A 20,888-nucleotide genomic window follows, 5' to 3' on the forward strand; every position below is an offset into this window, starting at 1 on the left:
GCCCTGTCTGGGGGTGTGAGATGCCCTCTCTGGGGGTGTGAGATGCCCTCTCTGGGGGTGAGAGATGCCCTGTCTGGGGGTGAGAGATGCCCTCTTTGGGATGTGAGATGCCCTCTCTGGGGGTGTGAGATGCCCTGTCTGGGGGTGAGAGATGCCCTCTCTGGGGGTGAGAGATGCCCTGTGGTGAGAGATGCCCTCTCTGGGGGTGAGAGATGCCCTGTCTGGGGGTGAGAGATGCCCTCCCTGGGGGTGAGAGATGCCCTGTCTGGGGGTGAGAGATGCCCTCCCTGGGGGTGAGAGATGCCCTGTCTGGGGGTGTGAGATGCCCTCTCTGGGGGTGTGAGATGCCCTCCCTGGGGGTGTGAGATGCCCTCTCTGGGGGTGAGGGATGCCCTCTCTGGGGGTGTGAGATGCCCTCTCTGGGGGTGTGAGATGTCCTCTCTGGGGGTGAGAGATGCCCTCTCTGGGGGTGAGAGATGCCCTGTCTGGGGGTGTGAGATGCCCTCTCTGGGGGTGAGAGATGCCCTGTCTGGGGGTGAGAGATGCCCTCTCTGGGGGTGTGAGATGCCCTCTCTGGGGGTGAGAGATGCCCTCTCTGGGATGTGAGATGCCCTCTCTGGGGGTGTGAGATGCCCTGTCTGAGGATTTGAGATGCCCTCTCTGGGGGTGAGAGATGCCCTCCCTGGGGGTGTGAGATGCCCTGTCTGGGGGTGAGAGATGCCCTCTCTGGGGGTGTGAGATGCCCTGTCTGGGGGTGTGAGATGCCCTGTCTGGGAGTGTGAGATGCCCTGTCTGGGGGTGTGAGATGTCCTCTCTGGGGGTGTGAGATGCCCTCTCTGGGGGTGAGAGATGCCCTGTCTGGGGGTGAGAGATGCCCTCTTTGGGATGTGAGATGCCCTCTCTGGGGGTGTGAGATGCCCTGTCTGGGGGTGAGAGATGCCCTCTCTGGGGGTGAGAGATGCCCTGTGGTGAGAGATGCCCTCTCTGGGGGTGAGAGATGCCCTGTCTGGGGGTGAGAGATGCCCTCCCTGGGGGTGAGAGATGCCCTGTCTGGGAGTGTGAGATGCCCTCCCTGGGGGTGAGAGATGCCCTGTCTGGGGGTGTGAGATGCCCTCTCTGGGGGTGTGAGATGCCCTCCCTGGGGGTGTGAGATGCCCTCTCTGGGAGTGAGGGATGCCCTCTCTGGGGGTGTGAGATGCCCTCTCTGGGGGTGTGAGATGTCCTCTCTGGGGGTGAGAGATGCCCTCTCTGGGGGTGAGAGATGCCCTGTCTGGGGGTGTGAGATGCCCTCTCTGGGGGTGAGAGATGCCCTGTCTGGGGGTGAGAGATGCCCTCTCTGGGGGTGTGAGATGCCCTCTCTGGGGGTGAGAGATGCCCTCTCTGGGATGTGAGATGCCCTCTCTGGGGGTGTGAGATGCCCTGTCTGAGGATTTGAGATGCCCTCTCTGGGGGTGAGAGATGCCCTCCCTGGGGGTGTGAGATGCCCTGTCTGGGGGTGAGAGATGCCCTCTCTGGGGGTGTGAGATGTCCTGTCTGGGGGTGAGAGATGCCCTGTCTGGGGGTGTGAGATGCCCTCCCTGGGGGTGAGAGATGCCCTCTCTGGGGGTGTGAGATGCCCTCTCTGGGGGTGTGAGATGCCCTCCCTGGGGGTGTGAGATGCCCTGTCTGGGGGTGTGAGATGCCCTCTCTGGGGGTGTGAGATGTCCTGTCTGGGGTTGAGAGATGCCCTCTCTGGGGGTGTGAGATGCCCTCTCTGGGGGTGTGAGATGCCCTGTCTGTGGGTGCGAGATGCCCTCTCTGGGGGTGCGAGATGCCCTCTCTGGGGGTGAGAGATGCCCTCTCTGGAGGTGTGAGATGCCCTGTCTAGGGGTGAGAGATGCCCTCTCTGGGGGGGCGAGATGCCCTCTCTGGGGGTGTGAAACATGCCATGATGTTTTTACAAGGTAAATAATCGGAACACAAATTAAGCACGGGTACCTGAGTACAACTACTTTGTTTCATCAAACCCTATGTATTTATTCCCATTATACATTTTGTTTACGATTGAGAACCAACGGGATGCAAGGCTGCAGTGAAGGTTTAGGGCCACTGCTATAGGAGGATCTTTGAAGCGGGCTTTCAGATGCACTTCTGCGTCCGTCTTGGATATTCTTCCTTCCGACATTAGGAAGCCACTGTACTTTTTAATCTAAATTGAAAACTAATTTATTTAGAACTGCTTTTTTTGTTTAGTTTGTTGTCCTTCCCCCGCACCTAGGATTAGCAGGTTTAGCTACGTACGGCGCAAAATAATTTCAACATACATGCACATCAGTCCGTATCTGTTTCCCCGTGTGGCCTGCGTGTCCATGCCCGCTGTGTCACTCACGTAGAGCCACTGCAAGGTGACGGGCGAGGAGGACGAGGTGGCAGAGCTGCCGTCCGTCACCTCGTATGAGCACGGGATGATGATATCGCTCCCCAACTCCACCGTCACCGGAGAAGGGACGATCACCCTCAGTGCCGACTGAGTTCCTGCCGCACGGAGCAAAAACAAAAAGCCACAGAAGACATCACTCAGAGGCAGCGCCGTCCATCGGCACTCGCTGGAACAACTGAATTGACACGGAAGGGAAGCGGTGGCACACTGCAATGCAATATGTGGAGCATTTCCATTCAAACTGCATCTCAAGGCACTGTACAGGTGAATAAGTCACAGGCAATAGGACACAGGACATGGGCAACAGATGCTGATTCGTTGTTTTGTTTACGAACGAAGAGTCAGTCACAGGTAGAGGAGAGAAAGTAGGCATTGAGCCTGGACTTGAACAGACACAGAAAGTCTACAACATGGGCATCTGGGGCAACAGAGCACGAGACAATGGGGCCAGCAGAGGAGAATAAGTGGCCTCCCACTGAGCAGAGGGCGACTGGGAGCTTTGACAGAAGGCGATAGTCGCTGGAGCAAAGAGTGAGTGGATGGTAGTAAGAGTGAGATGAGAAGGCCGAGGTGGGAGCAGTGAGAGAGTCCCTGGAGGGGGGGTAAGAGTGAGATCTTGAATAGAATTACGTCAATTTTGAAGTTGATCTGGACTTGGATTTAGAATCAACCTGAGTTGAATTTACAGCCACGGCTAACATCAGGGGTGAGTGCTGTCTGACCAGTGTATCACACCGACCAGCGTGATGAAGTAACCAACCTCCCATGACCAATACAGCATGGGAACCTTCACAGGGCAGTGAATTGATGAAGGGCTGAAATGTACTCTTACCCTCATAAGCTAAAGGGTAGCGTGTCTATGCTGTTCAGAGACACCGGATTCAGCTGGCAATGCTTTCGAATATAGAATACACAAGCTAAGTTATCATGACACAAACCATGTAATGGAATACTTGTTTGAATCAATCGATCAGTCAGTGTCCCCTATTTAACCAGGTGAAACCACCCTGAGAAGAATTGTAACTTTTTATAATTTCATGACAGCAAAGAATACCAGTTGTAGTAAACAAACTTCATACTTTACCATTCACCTATACACAAGTGATTCAACCACTTCTGCCACACCCACAAGGTAATAATACTTAAGGCTCAGTGGAACTGTACTGCATTCCAAACAAGAGAAACAGTGTAAATGCTCGGCTCCTTTTTCCGCGTATCTCGACTCTCGCGCGCACGACGGGATGAGAAACCAGTTGGGGCACAAAGGCACCAGTCGACAACCTGTCACTCGCACGAACAGGCACCGCGAGTCGACAGCACGCGCATCTGGAGGAACAGAGTTCTAGACAATGGGAACAGCAGAGGAGAAGAAGTGGCCTCCAACTGAGCAAAGGTTGACTGGGGGATTTTTGACAGAAGGCGATGGTCGCTGGAGCAAAAAGTGAGTGGATGGTAGCAAGAGTGAGATGAGACGGAGGCAAGGGGCGAGCCCAAAAAATATCTTGAATAGAGTAACGTCAATCTCGAAGTTGATCTGGAATTGGTTTTCGGACCAATCTGAGTTGAATTTACGCTGAAAATCTGAACAAAATGCGACTTTATGACGATACAGGAGCCTGTGCAGAGGTCACCGGGCAGACATTTGCGAGTGCATGAGAGCGACTGGATGCGTTATCATTATTATTATTTTCGCAGCGTCATTTGTGGGTCGGCACTGAATACAATTCCATGCCAACTTTATTCAAAACGCTGTCCTGCGCTAATGTGATAGGCGAGCGAGTGAGGAGGCAAAGCACACGGCAGTGCTACGTTGCTGCGATTTCCACGTTTTTGAAATGTGGCACCCCTCGCGCAGGCCGTCCTCCCGTGACCACAATACTCTCGAGACCTCGGGCGCTCCTCCCGTGCAGCGTAAACGCCACACTGAAGGGCCCCAGCATTCTCTGAATTTCATTTCCACCCCCCCCCCCCACCAAAACTGTCGTTCTGTCAATACATTGCTTGTGAAAAACATGGCATTTTAAAGGCATGGGTTATTTTTTTTCAAAGATACTCTCTGCCACAGGAAAGTGCTGGATTAAGGCTCAGCTTTTTATTTGTTTTAATTTGTTTTATGGAACGGCTGGTGCAAGGTGTGACTGCCGCTTTTGTTTAGCTCATCTCAATATCGCAAGGGCAACGTGGAATGTCTTTGTTCATTCGTTTTGCTTTTAATGCCTGCTCGCCGTTCAACCGAAACATCTTGAAATTGCAACAGATAATGTTTGGGCCTCAACGGTCTTATCACTTCGGACAAATATTGAATCACGAATTTGTGTTTGCATATCTGAGCGAAGCGCCACGCTGCCGTGCCTGACGGCTATTTTTTTTTCTAAGCTTCTTTGTGGATTTGAAAACATCTACATTCAGTTTTGGGGTCAAGCCTTTTACAAGTCACGGCATATCCTTACCTTGGGGTGTCGGCATAAAAGTAAAATACATCTAAAAGGGACTTCAAAAACAAACTTTATTTCATACATTTCTATCACCACTCATATGCTGACAAAATGCCTTGAGGGGAGTTTTGATGACAGACAATGCCTTTCAACTTTGGCCAATTAAAGTAAACCATGACAAAGTCATTGATATGCAACGGTATGGTTACTTACTTATTGGGGATGGGTCTATAATAATAAATGTGAAGCCAGGTGGTGGTGGCAGCAGCTTGGGGAGGCCTTCGTCCAGCAGTGGATTGAACATGGCTAACAATAATGATGATGATGAGCATCATGATTATCATGATAAATGTCAGCGCGGCTAAGAATGATGATTACACTGTGTAACACATATTTTTTGTTCCTGGGTAGTAAGTGTTATTTACTAATTGCTTATGGCTCAAAGTACAGAAAATGGCTATTATTCCCCACAAACTTTGCTTTTGTGACCAGGACAGTGATATTTAGAAATGTACCTATTTTCCAGAACATTCCAGATAGATTCAGTGCTGAGTAAATTTGGAGTAACTTCTAGAACATTCTAGAGCTTTCCAGTAATATAAATAGTAGTATAAAAACAGGAGCCTTAAGCCCACCAATTCAGTTTAGTTCCTGTTGCCTAAGTGGATACATATCTGCATTTTTCTGAGATGGCATCAAGAGGCTGCAAGCATCTGGCAGATGCATTTTGCTATGTCGGCGGACAATTTATCAAGACAAGAGCGAAAAAGTACTCTGTGGAAGCATCTGCTAAGATATGTGAGGCCTACAAGGCATATTTCGGCATGCCTGTCAGGGATCAAGACAAACCCTGGGCACCTCATTTCACCTTCGACCAATGCAAAACAACTCTGGAAGGTAAGATGGACAATTGTTGCTCGGAATTTTATGTTATAAAATTTGTTGCAATTTTTTTAATTGTAAAAGTTTTTCATTTGTAAATGTTTTACAATTTTCAATGTTATTGAAAAAATATATATCACATATGAAAAATGTTGTGAGAATCTCTTCCACATTAGTCATGGGTGAAATAAATGTATTTTTGTAGGATGGTACAGAGGGGAAAAGAGAGCCATGAAGTTCGCTATCCCAAGAATTTGTCAGGAACCCACTGACCACTCAAGCAACTGCTACTTCTGCACAGTGGACCGTTCCAAACATCGGACTGGCAAGAATGCACCTGCCATCACGTATCCGAACCTTCCTTCATCCATCGCCCTTGGTGCCACACTGCCATGAGCTCCCCATACCCACTCCTTCGGAGAGAAAGCAGCCATCTTTAGAAGAGAGCAGCAAGTCAAATTGCGAGGAAGATGTTGTAGATCCAGACAACAATTTCAGAGGTGGAGCTGAGGTGAAAAACCCATACTACACCAACCAAAAATACCTGACGAACTGGATCAGAGATCTTGGTCTCACCAAGTCCAATGTTGAGCTTTTGACGTCTAGGCTCAAGCAGTGGAACTTGTTGCATGAAAGTGTGCAAGTCGCAGATCAGAAGAAGCGTCACCAACCTTTTTGCAGCTTCTTCACCCGTCAAGATGGCCTTTGCTTCTGCCACAATGTTACCAGTCTGTTCGAGGCAATCTGAATCGCCTGTAACCAGAATGAGTGGCGCGTCTTCATTGACAGCTCATCCAGGAGCCTCAAAGCCATGCTGCTCCATAATGGTAACAAGTACCCGTCTCTTCCCCTGGCTCACTCGGTGCACCTCAAAGAGGATTACAACAGCATCAAGATCTTGCTGGACGCCTTGAAGTATGATGAGTACGGTTGGGAGGTCATCGGAGACTTCAAAATGGTGGCATTTCTGGTGGGTCTCCAAGGCGGTTTTACCAAGTTTCCCTGCTATATTTGCCTTTGGGACAGCAGGGACACCAAGGCGCACTACCACAGGTGGGACTGGCCACAGCAGACCGAGCTCTCTGTGGGGAGGAACAACGTCAAGTGGGAGCCACTGGTGGACCCCCGGAAGGTGCTGATGCCACCACTGCACATCAAATTGGGACTTGTGAAACAATTTGTCAGAGCTGTAGATAAGGAGTCGGCAGCCTTCAAGTACCTTCAAAACTTCTTCCCTAAGCTGTCTGAGGTAAAGGTCAAAGCCAGTGGCTTCGTCGGACCACAGATAAAGAAGATCCTGGAGTGCAATGAATTCCCCAAGAAGCTCACTAGTAAGGAGAAAGCGACTTGGAACAGCTTTGTCGCAGTGGTTCGTGGCTTCCTGGGCAATCACAAGGTCGAAAACTATGTGGAGAAGGTTGTGACTCTGGTGAAGAACTATGGCACAATGGGCTGTTGGATGTCCCTCAAAGTCCATATCCTTGATGCTCATATTGATAAATTCAAGGAGAACATGGGAGCGTACTCGGAGGAGCAAGGCGAGCGCTTCCACCAGGATATACTGGACTTTGAACGCCGCTACCAAGGAGAGTATAACGAGAACATGATGGGAGACTACATTTGGGGGCTGATTCGTGAAAGTGATTTACAATATAATCGTAAATCTCGAAAAACAACTCACTTATAAATCTGTTGTAGTCATTTTTGTATGACTTTAGTATAAATAAATGTTAATTTTGATTAATATACTCTTTGGTTCTTTCGGTAAAGTCCCGTAGGTAAAAAAACAATAGATCACGACGTTTCGATCGCAACACAAGCAATCGTCATCAGGTGGGACAACCACAGCAAGAAAAAAACTGCTGAAGTAGGCGAGAGATCTGCCGTGGCACGAGGTTATATAGTAGGCCTCGGCAGTAGGGGGGAGAGGAGGTGGGGGGAGAGAGGGGGCGGGGCAGAAAGTGGACCCCGAGGCAGCACTTGGAGAGATCTGGGAGATCGGCTGCAGTGGGGGAGAGACAAGTGGGGGGGGACATAAAGTGGAGCCCGCAGCAGCACCCGAGTCACTGGAGTAAAGTGGACCACCGCAGCAGTCACGAAAGCTTCAAATCAAGATTTCATTCATATGTTGTTTTTTTCTGACTTTATGTGAACGAAAAGACACAAATTCGCCCATTTTCTCATTTAAAAAAGGTAAATTTCTAAATATCATTGTCCTGATCACAAAAGCAAAGTTTGTGGGAAATAATAGCCATTTTCTATACTTTTTAGGTATAAGCAATTAGGAAATAACAGACTACCCAGGAACAAAACTTGCGTTTCATAATGTTATCATTGTTATGATTATCATCATCATTATTAGCCATGTTCAATCCACTGCTGGATGAAGGCCTCCCCAAGCTACCGCCACCTCTCACGATCCTTCGATGTAACAATCCACCACGGCACCTGCAGTGTTGTCACAGGTCCCTTTTCCCAGAGTCACGGGTGACGTATCCCAGTCTACTCCAAAGTGCTCAGTTTCGTAATTGGCCAGGGCTGAATAATCTGAGAAATATGGTCAATCAACTGGACATGACGTTCGTAATTTAAACTAAAATATCTTCAAGTACTTTATCTCAAGGATGTTCACATAATTAGAAAAACATGGGTTAGTTTGGGTTGTTTTTCTTTGTGATACAAATGTTGATGTGTAGCTCTGGATATATAATGATTTACATCAGCGATGTCCTTGGTGGGCTGTGTCTGTTTAATGGTGACACACGAATCTCTGGGAACTAATTTTACATGTTTATGTAGTACTGTCATCATCATCCGCCATGTTCAATTCACTGCAGGATTTAGCATGGCTATTTTATGCTATTACTGTATCAATTCCTATAGAAAAGGCAACTCTGCCAGCTCAGTCAACTACAGTCCATCCCAGTATAAATATCCACATTCAATGAGCTTTACTATTGCAACACATTTAAAGATAATATGGAGAGCAGAGATAAATGTGCTAACTCAGAAAAAGCTATTTAAAGTGAGTGGATGTAGATTAATGTAAAAATGATTAATGTCAGGACGGTCTTAATTTAATAACCCTTTTCAACAGATGACATAATTCATTTTAACAGAATATTGGCTCCTTCGCTAATCCGGCTAACTTTTGATCATACTATTCATCTATTAAATCACGAGTACTTTTTTTTCAAATTCCATTTCCTATGTATTGTTGGAAATTACAATTTAGCTACACTGTACTTGTCTTCATGAAACTCAATTACTTTGTTTCTATTTCATCGGTGATGAGGCCTCAAAATGTGACACGCATGTGTGCGTATATCAGGCGCCTTAATAATGGCAAATGATGACTGCGCGAAAACCCTTTGACCGCTGCTCATACGTCGTGTATATATAGTCGTCGTGTTACAAGTACAAAAGGACTCCAGAGAGCAAAAACACGGTACGGAACATCCGCAAACCGCAAACACATTGCTCGTTCAAAAGTATTGAATTCTACATCGCATCCAATATCTAGCCGACGCTGCATTCCCCGTAGGTACGGACAAATAACTTAACTGTGATAGGATAAGCTTTTGTTAATTTGATTTCCATAAAATCTGTTTGACCTTAGACATTGTGCCAGTACAAACGTATATGCCTGGGGTTTACCTTTATTTAAAAATCTTCGTTTAGATGTTATAGGAGAGGAGACAACAGCCGTCCAATCCCACTGCAGGCAATTCCACAAAAAAGCCATTCATAACGTGGCCAAGTGGCCCAGGAGTCAAGAGACATTGAGACAGCATCAACTGGGAGATTGAGTTCAAATCCAAGTTTCCATCGCCCGTAATTAAAGCAGATTCTCAAGAAGGGGGTGGGTGGCCAACACCACGCCCGGCCTCGTGGCGATGTTTACACACCGCCCGCACCAGGTACACATTTGAGGCTGAGTCGACCTAGGGGAGGCCCAGGACCGGTTCAGATCATCATCACCGATGATCTGAACCGGTCGTAGCGCAGCGCGCTCACCGCTACACCACCGCTCCCCACATCACACACACAGACACACACACAGACACACACGTGCGTGCAAAACAATCCAAGGGGGCGTGCGGTTCAAAAAAAGAATTCAACGTCGTTGCTCGTGGGTTTTTTTTGCACAATGTCGGCCCTTTTTCATTATCGCGCACTTTGGGCTCCGTCAATCAGAGTTCGCTCGCTGCAACAACAACCGCGGCGGCGGCGACTCCGCGGCGACATTTCGCTCCCCAACTCGGCGGCGTTTTTATTGAGCGCCCCGGGGCATCGGCACTCATGAACCCTCCGCGAGCCTCCCCGAGATCGGGTGAAGTTAGCAACAACAACAACAAAAAACTTCGTACAACAAACGAACAGACGAAAAAAAGAAACAAGTTGCCTCCCTGGGCAACGTTGCAACTTAGGGGCCGTCCATAAATGACGTCACGCGATTTTGGACGATTTTTTACACCGCCCCCCCCCCCTTGGTTACACGGCGTCACAAAAAGTCAGACCCCCCCCCCCCTCAAATATGACGTCACAAAGCTCTGCCTCCCCCCCCAAAAAAAAACATGCTTCAAATAGCTTTAAACTATTGTCATTGTAGTGCGTATTTAATGTGGCGCTGCACTCTGATGTTGTGGGAGAAAACATTTATTTAAAAATATATTTAATTAAATATAACGTCTTGTCTATATTTATTTAAAATTGCGCATTTTGATGTGACGTCACATTTCTCAAACCCCCCCCCCCTCGCCACACATCGTCACAAATGTCTGACCCCCCCCCCCCCCCAGGTGCGTAACGTCATTTATGGACGGCCTCTTAGCAACGATCTGATCTGAAATAAGTGTCAAATTTTTGGAAATGTCTTGCTTTAGAGATCACACGTTGAGGTCGTGTTTGCGTGCGGTAAAGAAAGTGGAATGCGTAGAGAAATTTCACCATGATACGAGGAGATAACGCGCACACTTTCTATACTTGCTTCACCGCCTTCCACCAACACCTACTCGCTGCACTTTACGTTTATTTTTATTTTGTTACGCGGATGATCCCGTTTCAGCAGTGTCCTGCCTATTTCACAAGCGAGACCCGTGGTGTGTGTGAGCACAGCATGGCTCACACGAACCACAGATCTCCGATTATCGCGGTTGGCTACGTACGGTGCGAAATAAGTTCAACATACATCCACTAACAGAACGTCAATATTGCAGAGATACACGAGTGCAGGATCATCGAGGAATATTGTACAAGTAGCCAACGAGGTATTTGACGGTCGAAAACAAATGAAACCGTTGAATGCGACAAAAATGGATACAGATGCACCTATGTCACTGTTAGTCTAACTGTTTATGTCACTGTTAGTCTAACAGTGACGTAAACTTCAGCAGCTGGACTGTATATAAGTGCTGTATGTTGAACGTATACTCTTTGGTTCTTTCGGGAAAGTCACGTAGTTAGAAATAACATAAAAATAAAACAAATCACGACGTTTCGATTGCAACACTAGCAATCTTCATCGGGTGTGACAACCACAGCAAGACAAATTGCTGAAGTGGACGAGAGAGATGAGAGAGAGAAGAGTATGAATTCTTGCAGTCACGAAAGCTTCAAATCAAGATTATGTTGAACCTCTTTCGCACCGTACGTAGCCAACCGGAGGTCTAATGATGTAGATGCTTACCCCGAGCCCTCATTACTTTAATAGTGGCATTGTCTTTGAGCTGTACGCCTTTTGGCGTCCTCTGGTCTAGCACCAATTGAGACGAGGCTCAAAAGAAAGCCGTCTCTGGTGTGGACCAATCAGTTTCAAGGACAATGCATATATTATCAGAGTGTATTTTTTGTTTGCATTTTGACCACAAGTATTGTGGTTAATGCGCACATGAATCCTTGTAAAAAGGTTTCAGTTTTGTTGCCAGAAAAAAAAGGGGAAAACCCTATTATTATATTTTGGTACTGGCAAAGGAGGTCTAATGAAGCAGTTCTAAAGAAATTCGTTTTCAATCCAGATTTAAAAGTGCATCGCTCCCAGTGGCTTTCTAATATCGGATGGATATGAGGCAGCCACCAAAGCTGCCTTGACAATGCTCCACTGTAGACATCCGTGGACGAACCTGCCTCGCATTATCCACACGATTGCCTCAAGACGGAAATATTATTCCGCAAAGCATATGAATCATAAGTGCAGTGCCTTCAACACCAACGCGCAATAAGAACAGCGCGAATACCAAATGTGCTTTTCATTATTATTATTATTTTATTATTATTATTAGGACATCTGAGCATGCAAAAGTAAATGTGTCATTAGGGCCTCAACGGTCGCGTTTGTATCGCGTTACTCCGAGTGCAACGCTTGCGTTCAGTTCATATTTGCATGATATCATTTAAGCGGCAACGCATCGATTGCATAAGTGCTGCACATTGAAGCAGTTAAGCACCCCTTTTAGAGAGAGCATTAGCCTGAAACGTGTTGCCTCAGAGAACTAGGGCGGGCGCGATGCCTTCCAACGAGACTCCCTCGACGCGACGTTTCGGATCAGGTTCCAGGTGCAGAGGCGCTGGCTAGCAGCTCGCCCTTTGGGATTACGCGACATCTCAACCGGTGCAGCGCGGCGCGTGTGACTCGGACCAACTACATCGCGACGACTGCTCTCTCTCTCTCTGTGTGTGCGCGCGCATTAAGCGGAACACGCCTGCGGCACGGATGAGCGCACCAAGGCAACTGAACCAAGACATAATACGCAGGGCATGTGTAGGTAGGGGGACGGACATTGAAAAAGCACTGCCACCTACAGCAGCTGTTCTTCTCGACCAACTTTATCGTGGGAGATCTTTTTTTTTGGTCCTAAAAGCAAATGTGTAGAATAATAATACGTAATATTAAGTGAAATAAATTTCGGTCTGTTATATGTTGTGTATGCAGTATAAATGTGTGTACTGTGAACCCAGTGGCGCCGGGGTTCGATTTACGCCCGTGGCAAAACATGAGATGCGAGAGATATCTGAACCGTTCCGAGCCCTTCAGCCTTCACCATCCCCGACAGACCAGCGTGGTGAGTATAGTCAAATACAAACGAAGCTATTACATTTTTTTAACCAGATAAATAACGAAATACTATCTCGGGATGACACGGGTGGGAAGACTGCCTGTCCAGCAATGACTTCAATGTGTGCCGCATTAATTAATTGTTGGTGCCAGACAACCGCATGCGGAGCGAATTCATTGACACATTAACTTCCCTCGGGGGGTGAAAGAAAAGCGGAACTATCTTGCGCCACGTTTGTTTTTAATTTACTTGTATGGCCAGACAGGCCCTCTGGAGGTGTGGGGGAATTAGCAAAGCCAGACGACGAGGTCCACACCGCTAATCCGAAAAATATTACCCTCCAGCAACTTTGTTATTCTTCAAACGTTTGCGTTAAAACTTAAACATCATTACACTACCATGTCGCACACAACGATGCTGTAAATTTCCACCAACATCCCCCAACCACTTGAAATGTACTCTGCTTTGATTTTCATTTCCTTTCGGTTATGATTTAGGGGACGTAAACGAGAACGGATCCTGCCCGCAGAGTGAGGACGGCATGGGAACCAGGCGCTGGAGATTCGTTCCGAAACTTTGCGAAAATCTCCGTGCTCGGCAACTGCTGCACATGGGGATGTGGCGACGAATACAACTGTACAGCGTGGTCCAGATGTTTTGTGACCCCCCCCCTCGACACAATTAATTATATTAAACGCAATATTTTTGTCTAAGTAAGGTTCATTTCAAAAAAAATTTTTATATGAAAATGAAAAATAATGTTAACAATCTCGCCTGGTATGCAGGAGCTTGTGGGTTCGATCCTGACCCTGACGCCTATATATTTGGAGTTTGAATTTTATCTCCCCATGGTCTCCTGGATTTTTCTCTGGGTCCTCCGGTTTTTCCGTCCACATTTAGAATCAACACCATGAGCATTTGACTGATATATATTTCCACATGATGATAAGTCACTTCGTTGAGCTACCATTTGTGGCCATGTCGCTTCTGAAAAAAGAGCTATACATGTTAGTGGGCCTTACCTGGTTAAATAAAAAATCTTTAGTTTAGTTTTAGTTTAGACTTCTGGCCAAGCGTGGAAGAAGAGGCCAAGTACCCTCGAGAGGGGGCCTCTAGCCCTTGGGCCAGCAGTTGCGCAAGCAAAGCAATTTCAGGGCTCCACATATAGCTTTTAAACACACATTTATGTAAAGAATGCTTTGAACAATCATTTATAAGAAGTAGTACATTTTCTCTACGCACACAAATGCTTTAAAGAAACTGGGCCAAGTTATTATCATTGTTTTGGCGTCAACAAAAACCCGGGGGAAAACGTTACTTCTGCGTTTAGTGTCACTCAGTCATCGGCTGGTAACACCCGACCGATCCATGGCCATCAAATCATTGGACTCGAGGTACAAATACCAGCTCGTGCTTATTTATATACAAATTATTTGCTATTGTTGGAATTTGTTCTACATGGTCGCGAACAAAGCTACAAACGAGACACCAACATCCTCGCATTCAACGACTGCCACGCAACTCAACGCATACACTGCCTGCGTAGCCACGGAGCACCCGGCAGGGATCGCGTGATGGTTTCAGGTGGTCTTGCGTGGACAACTCAAACTCAGCCTCATCACCGCGAGCTAAAGGGTCTGGCACTGCAATGGATCGGCGCAAATAACAGCGGCGGTGACCGAAACACAATCTCTTGTGGCTACACGGCGGGAATTAGGTACCGTGTTGACACAGCTGACAAGCGTAGGTTTTTTTAATCTTCACAATCTCAAATCCAGTGGTGGTGGTACAGCGGGAATAAATACGGAGACGATTTTAATCTCTACACGATCCTTCTTCAACGGGCCGCCTTTCCTCCGACAACAAATAGATCATTCCTTGTGGGACGGTTTAGCCACAAACTCTTCCATATCACGGTAGAGTTGTGTGTGCACGCTTTAATTTCCACTTTTTTATTCAAACTAAGTAATCTATAAGTTTACACATATGTGTTGAAATAACGTAAAAAAATGTATACAGCCATTTTTCTTTGCACTTCTGGATGAACGCTTTCTGGTGCCGTGTTAACCCATGCGGGTTGTTTGACTTTAGTTCACCACGCGTGGTCAGTGCGAGTTGGTGAAGTTGTGGGCAGGCAGGACCGGTTCAAATTTCGCTCACCACTCATGTTAGCCAATGGTTGGGAATCAAATTCAAGTCGTCGGGTTCAGAGCTGCGTCCTAACCAATGCGCCACTACCCTACGCCCCAAGGTGTAATTTAATTAATTGTTTCATGTTTCTACATACATAGCGTTAATTGTATCAGTACTTAAATCAACGGAACACATGGATCTGGGAACAAATGCAAATTAGAGATAATACTGAATGTTGAGAAAAGTAAGTGGGGGGCTTGGGAAGGACAAATCACGGTGAGAGGGGATGATGGATGAGAGTGGCGACAGGAATAGCAGCCAAAGGACGGAAGATGCAGTGCCGGATTATCCGAGTAGCAAAAGTAGCACATGCTACGGGCCCCGCACTTTAAAGGGCCCCGCGCTAAATGCTTTCAAGCTATCAATTCCGGTTCAGTGATTCTGCACTTGCTCTATTACTATAGCTGTATTACTATAGCCAACTACTAAGGGTTGTTATGTAAACAGAACATGCCAATTCGTCACTAGTACAGCACTAGTGTATAGTGTAGTGTATAGTGTAGTGTATAGTGTAGTATACTAGTACAGCACTAGTGTATAGTGTAGTGTGTAGTGTAGTATACTAGTACAGCCCACCGGTGTGTTGGAGAGCCAAGCCACAACATTTACAATCGGAGTACGACGTTTCGCCAGTAATTACAACCAGCTTCATCAGGCGATAGCCAGATTTGTGGAGAAGTCCACCTGTTTCGTTCCTTATACAGAGGTGTAGATGTGGTGACCACGCTTCTGCACTCTTGCGCAAAGTGGATGGGGGGGAGGGGGGTTAATGAGTCAACCTACATTATGCATGCGCATTATGCGAGCCCTTTGATCTGCTCCTTCCTGTCCACTGTGTGTATTAATGCAAAATAATTTAATAAAATACACTACACACAGCCTACAATTGAACCATGTGTACGAGCTGAACATGTCTGCATGCAATGCACCGATTCATCTGCTAGTCTTGTGAAGCGTTCCTTCCAAAGACCAGGGTCGGGGCAGCCTCTGCTTGGCAATATCATGGAATTAAAACTTTGCAGCGCGTACCTCCAGGTGTCAGCGGTTGTGCCGTTTCTCTGCGGTCGCACAATGTAAGCATTGAGTACAAAAAACATAAAACACCCTTTGTTGAGCTTTATTTGACAACGACACAGAAAGATCAAGGGTGAACCGCTTAAGGTCTGCACACTGCTTGCGCAACGGCGGTGAGATGTTAACTACCTCGCCTGGTATACAGGAGGTCGTGGGTTCGATCCCGCCCCAGACTCCTGTATATTTGGTGTTTGCATGTCTCTCTCCCCGTAGAATCAAAATGCGTTTAGAGGGTTCGGCTGCTATACATTTCCAAACGATAAGCTACTTCGTTGAGCTATCATTTGTGATAGCCAGGTCGCTTCCGAAAAGAGTTGCATAGCATGTGGGCCTTACTTCATTAAAATAAAATACACGTTTCGAAAAAACTGTAATGCCGTCGGCGGCTCGTCCTGTTAGCGAAAATTATACAAGTCTTCATTCGGTATTGGTTTCCAGCTCAGAGCTGATGCACGTCCTATCAGCACAGTTGGCTACATACGGTGCAACAGAAGTTCTACATACGTGTAAACTTCCACTTGTGTTCTGACAGCATCCACTTGTGTTCTGACAGCATCCACTGATTGGCTCTCGAGCGCACAGAATGCCAATGGCCGGTTTTTAGCCTGACACCAAATATTTCCACTGCAGCGGGAATGTAGCCTCGCTGATCTGACTGTGTTGTGACTCACCCATTAGACCTCAGGAGGCTCCCAACAACACGAGATCTCATTAGCGGCTTGTACGCTAGAAATTCAGAATTAATGGGGACGGCGGATAAGGACCTCGGATGAAGATGAGCACGGCTCAAAGGTCAATTGAGCAGGGAGACGAATTGACTTTTGCTTTTTGTTGCAGGAAATTGGCTCGTATGAAAGCTAGAGGACCCGAGCGCGATTCCCGAACGTGGCTACGAGGCCATGGGCCAGAGCAGAAAATTGTTTGTTAGAGGTGGCAAATATTTTGTCATGCTAATTTTTTTGCTATCTGGGTGATACAAGTAGATAATGTGATTTGAATAAGGTTATTGCGTAATTCACTTCAAATTGGCGATTTAAATGTATTGGATGAAGGCTTCTCTTCATTGAAGTGTTGCCATGTCAGGTGGTACCAACAAGACAAATAAATGGGCTGGGCCCTTGCATGGGAACATGGGTGGGCGAGTGATTATAATCTGAACGGGTCTCGGGCCTCTCGTCCACTTCACCAACCCATACGAGCCATCACGGCGAAGTATGGTCAAACAATATCCATGATCTACGCAGTGTGCCTTCTGTGGATTGTATAAAGGCAGTAAAACGTGTTTTTATTATTGTTATTACCAATGTTCTTCCTGATCATTCTAGATTTGAAGTTTTCGTGACTGCAAGGATCCATACTCTTTGGTCAGAGCCATCTCTTTGGCATACCTCAGCAACTGTTTTCGCTGTGGTTGTCCCCACCTGATGACGGACGCTTGTGTTACGCCCGAAACGTCGTGATTTAATTTAGTTATTATTATTTTATTTTATTATTATTATTTTCACCTACGTGACTTTTCTGAAAAAACCAAAGAATATTATTCCTGATAATTAAAAACTCAACTTGTGGGTGCGTACAATTCCAAAGTCTTCTCCCTTGTAAGGCTGATGCAGATGTCGAGCAACAACTCGAATTTTACAATGAATTCGCAAGATTCAGGATCCTGATTTGATTCAAGTACACATTTTAGTTTTTTAGTCGTGGTGAACGTAGCAAAATCTAGTGGCTGGAGGGGGGGGAGTCACGTAAACTCATTACATACGAGTATATATGAATTGAACACACTGATTCGTGCAATGCAATGCATGCATCGTGGGCTTAAGAATCTATATCATATTGCACAGTCCTGGGAAGGTTTTACAATGGGCTGCCGATGAGTGACAGCGCATCTGCTACCGGGGCACTGTTCTGACCAGCGCAGCTGATAATATCCTCTTCTGTTTGTCCGCAACAGTTGCCGTGTTGCAGCCGAGTTTGAGCAAATTAATGACACTTTTTTTGCTGTCCGAGATGCATCGGGGCAATATTCTACACCGCCAAGACGAACCTTCACGGGTCAAGAGGGCGAGAGGAAGCTCACAGTCACGCTGAGCAGCGCTCTCGAGCCGCACACACAGAAAACCTGGAGTTGAAAGTACAGATTTTTTTTTTAACAAGTCTACAAAATCCCAGGCAATCGCAGCCGTGTGCTCGAGCGAAACAGCTCCGGAGTGAATTTTGGCACCCGCCACGACTATATTGTGGGGGTGTTATCAATTTGAATGGCTCACGTCGTCAACTGTGCCGTGTGGTGCTCACCATGTGAGCGTTTTCACTTCCCGAATATCAAAGTTGCCCATGTCTGTTGATACAGCAGGAGTGTGTAAGTGAATGCATGCTGGAATTTCTCTACTTACTGTACTCTGGTTTCCTCCCACGCAAAGCCAAATGCTCGTTACAGCACTTCAATTGGCCCAAAACATTTAACAGGACCCTCCGGGACTTTAAGTGCAGAAGTGACGCTTTCACGGGTCAATAATTTACATTATTGTTATTATTACCGCAAGCCCTCTGCCTGATACACAGTCCATTTTTTATTCAGCGGCCCTGACCGGGCGTAACACGTGCTGAATCTCTACCATCGCCGCCCTACGTTGTGCACTCCCAAATGTTGCAGCAATTTACTTGGAAACCGACCCCAACCACAGAACAGGTTGGTCCGCGGGGCTGTGCCGTGCAGCCCCCTCTGACGAGATGTCCGTTCGTTTCGCTCCGCGCGCTGTTTGTTCGCGTGGAGGTCGAACGACGCAACCGCACAAATCGTAAACGCGTCTGAGAGAGATCGCCGTGGGTGCTTTCAAAGTTCAACTGCTTGATCAGAGGCCCAACTGATTACTGTCAGTCACCGTGCCCGTTGCCATGCAACAAAGCACCCAACTCAAAAGTGTCCACGAGTGTCAAAGTCTTCTGTCTACCGCCATAAACGACAACGTTAAGTTTCCAATGTACGGAAACCATAACCCAAGGACAGTCCAGCTCTGTGCTACTCACTAAAAAAAGTACGAAATAGAATCTCAAGGTGCTACTTCCGATTTAGTTTATATATATACGGTGTGTCAAGTAAAGAAAAAGGGCAGGTTTGTGGGTACATTAAAAAAAACTGCAGCAAATGCTGTCTGGTTGCAGACCGTGAGGGCATACAGTCACTCCACCTCTCTAAATGTCTATCGTGGCTCAGAACAGGCCGGGCAAGTGGCGTCAATTACCTGGCCGGGCAGGGCCGCTCCAGGAGAGATAAGTTCATCGCAAACCCAACAATTATCACGTCAGACCCGTCGGGGAGGGGGGCCTCTCTTACCTCGAGGGGGCAGCGGGAGGGGGAGCTCTCTTACCTCCAGGGCAAAAGCAGAGGCACAGGAGAGCCGACAAAATGACTTTGCACAAGATGCCGAACCCCATCGTCTTGAGTGCATGCACAGCAGCAGCTGCCTAGGGCTCAGGGCAGAGCACGCCCCGTGCAGCTGATGTCACCGCAGTGGCGATTCGAGTGGCTGAAGGTCAGTCAGCGCAGGTCGTTTTTTGGAATTGGACTCTTTTTTTGTCCTTAACTTGCTAGTTCCTCAACACGTCTGTGGCTTTGCTGTCGGTCAAACGCCCACGCGCGTTTGCCGGTCACGGAAAAAAAAGAAAAAAATCATCACATTAAACGCCCAATTCCAAGTATCACAGCATGTCCCAAATCCGTCTATATCTGTGAAGCAACGCGGCGGTGTGCGACGAGACGCCCTCGTCTCAGAGACACGGCACACAGACGAGTGTGGGCGTTGAGGGGCGTGCATACGACAACATATACGTGCAACCGATGTCTCCGTTGTGTTTTGTGGAATTTCCAACACCAATTGGCCGTTTTTCAAAGGCCCCTTTTTGGCACAAAGCGGCAGCAGCAGCGGCACGACACGCCGGAAGACACCTTGACATGGCGAGCCACCAAAACTAGGAAACTGAGGTCTGCGTGCGTGCAATTTCGTTTTAAATCATTAAGCTTACGTGTGAGTGTGTTTTAGGAGTGCTAGGGGTTAAGATTAGAACATGAGTTAACATTCATAAATACGGGGTGTATTGTGTTCCCCTACACAATTTAAAATGATGCATTGTAATAAGTGTGGCATTTTTAAGGTTTTACGCATAACCCAGATACATTCATATTTAGATTGTGTGGAAACTATCATACACAATAGATGGGCATCAATAGTACATTAATAATCTCGTTTATTTACCCAGAAAAGCCTCAACGAGTCTCAAGTCGATTTTTCAAGGGGTCCCTGCTTTTGGATGTTTTCCGATTCTGTCTTAAGGTGTGTTTTGCACATGGGAAAGAAAAAAAAAACTATCGACCAGAGAAAACCCCATTCATACAAGGAACTAACCCTCAAGGATCTGTACAGATGGGTTTACAAACACACTTGTTGTACTGCCACCCCCTGGCCACCGCGCAGATCAGTCGGTGATCCGCAAACCCTTGCCCCCCAAGCGCAGGATAACCACCCCGGCTAAACCTCACCACCGTGGGAGTCGAGTGCTAGGTGAGTGAGAGAGAAAGAGCGGTGTGGAGATCGGTGGTGCAGTAGTTAGCGCACTGCGCCACGAACCCCCGGCGACCCAAGTTTTATTCCCACTCATGCCCAAATAACAGTGACGAACCGATCCTGGGCCTGCACGAGGTCGACTCAGCCTTGCTTGAGTACCTGGTGCATTGTGCAAAACATCAGCACTGGGGAGACAAAGGCGGGCGGAGGTGGTGCTGGCCACCCACCCCCTCGTGTGCCGTGCCGGCCTTCATAGGTTCTCGCT

At 47.3% G+C, this 20,888-nt stretch overlaps 1 protein-coding gene across 3 annotated transcripts in view; it reads right to left on the reverse strand.

The window, feature by feature from the left end:
• Nucleotides 1-20,888, reverse strand: part of LOC144719136 (CD166 antigen-like) — a 71,650-nt gene that overhangs the window by 42,214 nt on the left and 8,548 nt on the right. The window contains exons 1-2 of one of the 3 annotated variants that reach the window (XM_078595004.1): nt 19,430-19,942; nt 2,369-2,514 (exon numbers count right to left, since the gene is read on the reverse strand). In XM_078595004.1, coding sequence (XP_078451130.1) covers nt 2,369-2,514; nt 19,430-19,496 — 213 coding nt within the window. In that variant the 5' untranslated portion in view covers nt 19,497-19,942. Of the gene's footprint in view, nt 1-2,368; nt 2,515-19,429; nt 19,943-20,888 lie in introns of those variants that run through there. The other 2 variants (XM_078595006.1, XM_078595005.1) reach the window with 2 other exon arrangements.

Source organism: Lampetra planeri, chromosome 5, assembly GCF_965212315.1.
Source record: "Lampetra planeri chromosome 5, kcLamPlan1.2.h2, whole genome shotgun sequence".
Classification (NCBI taxonomy): Eukaryota; Metazoa; Chordata; class Hyperoartia; order Petromyzontiformes; family Petromyzontidae; genus Lampetra; species Lampetra planeri.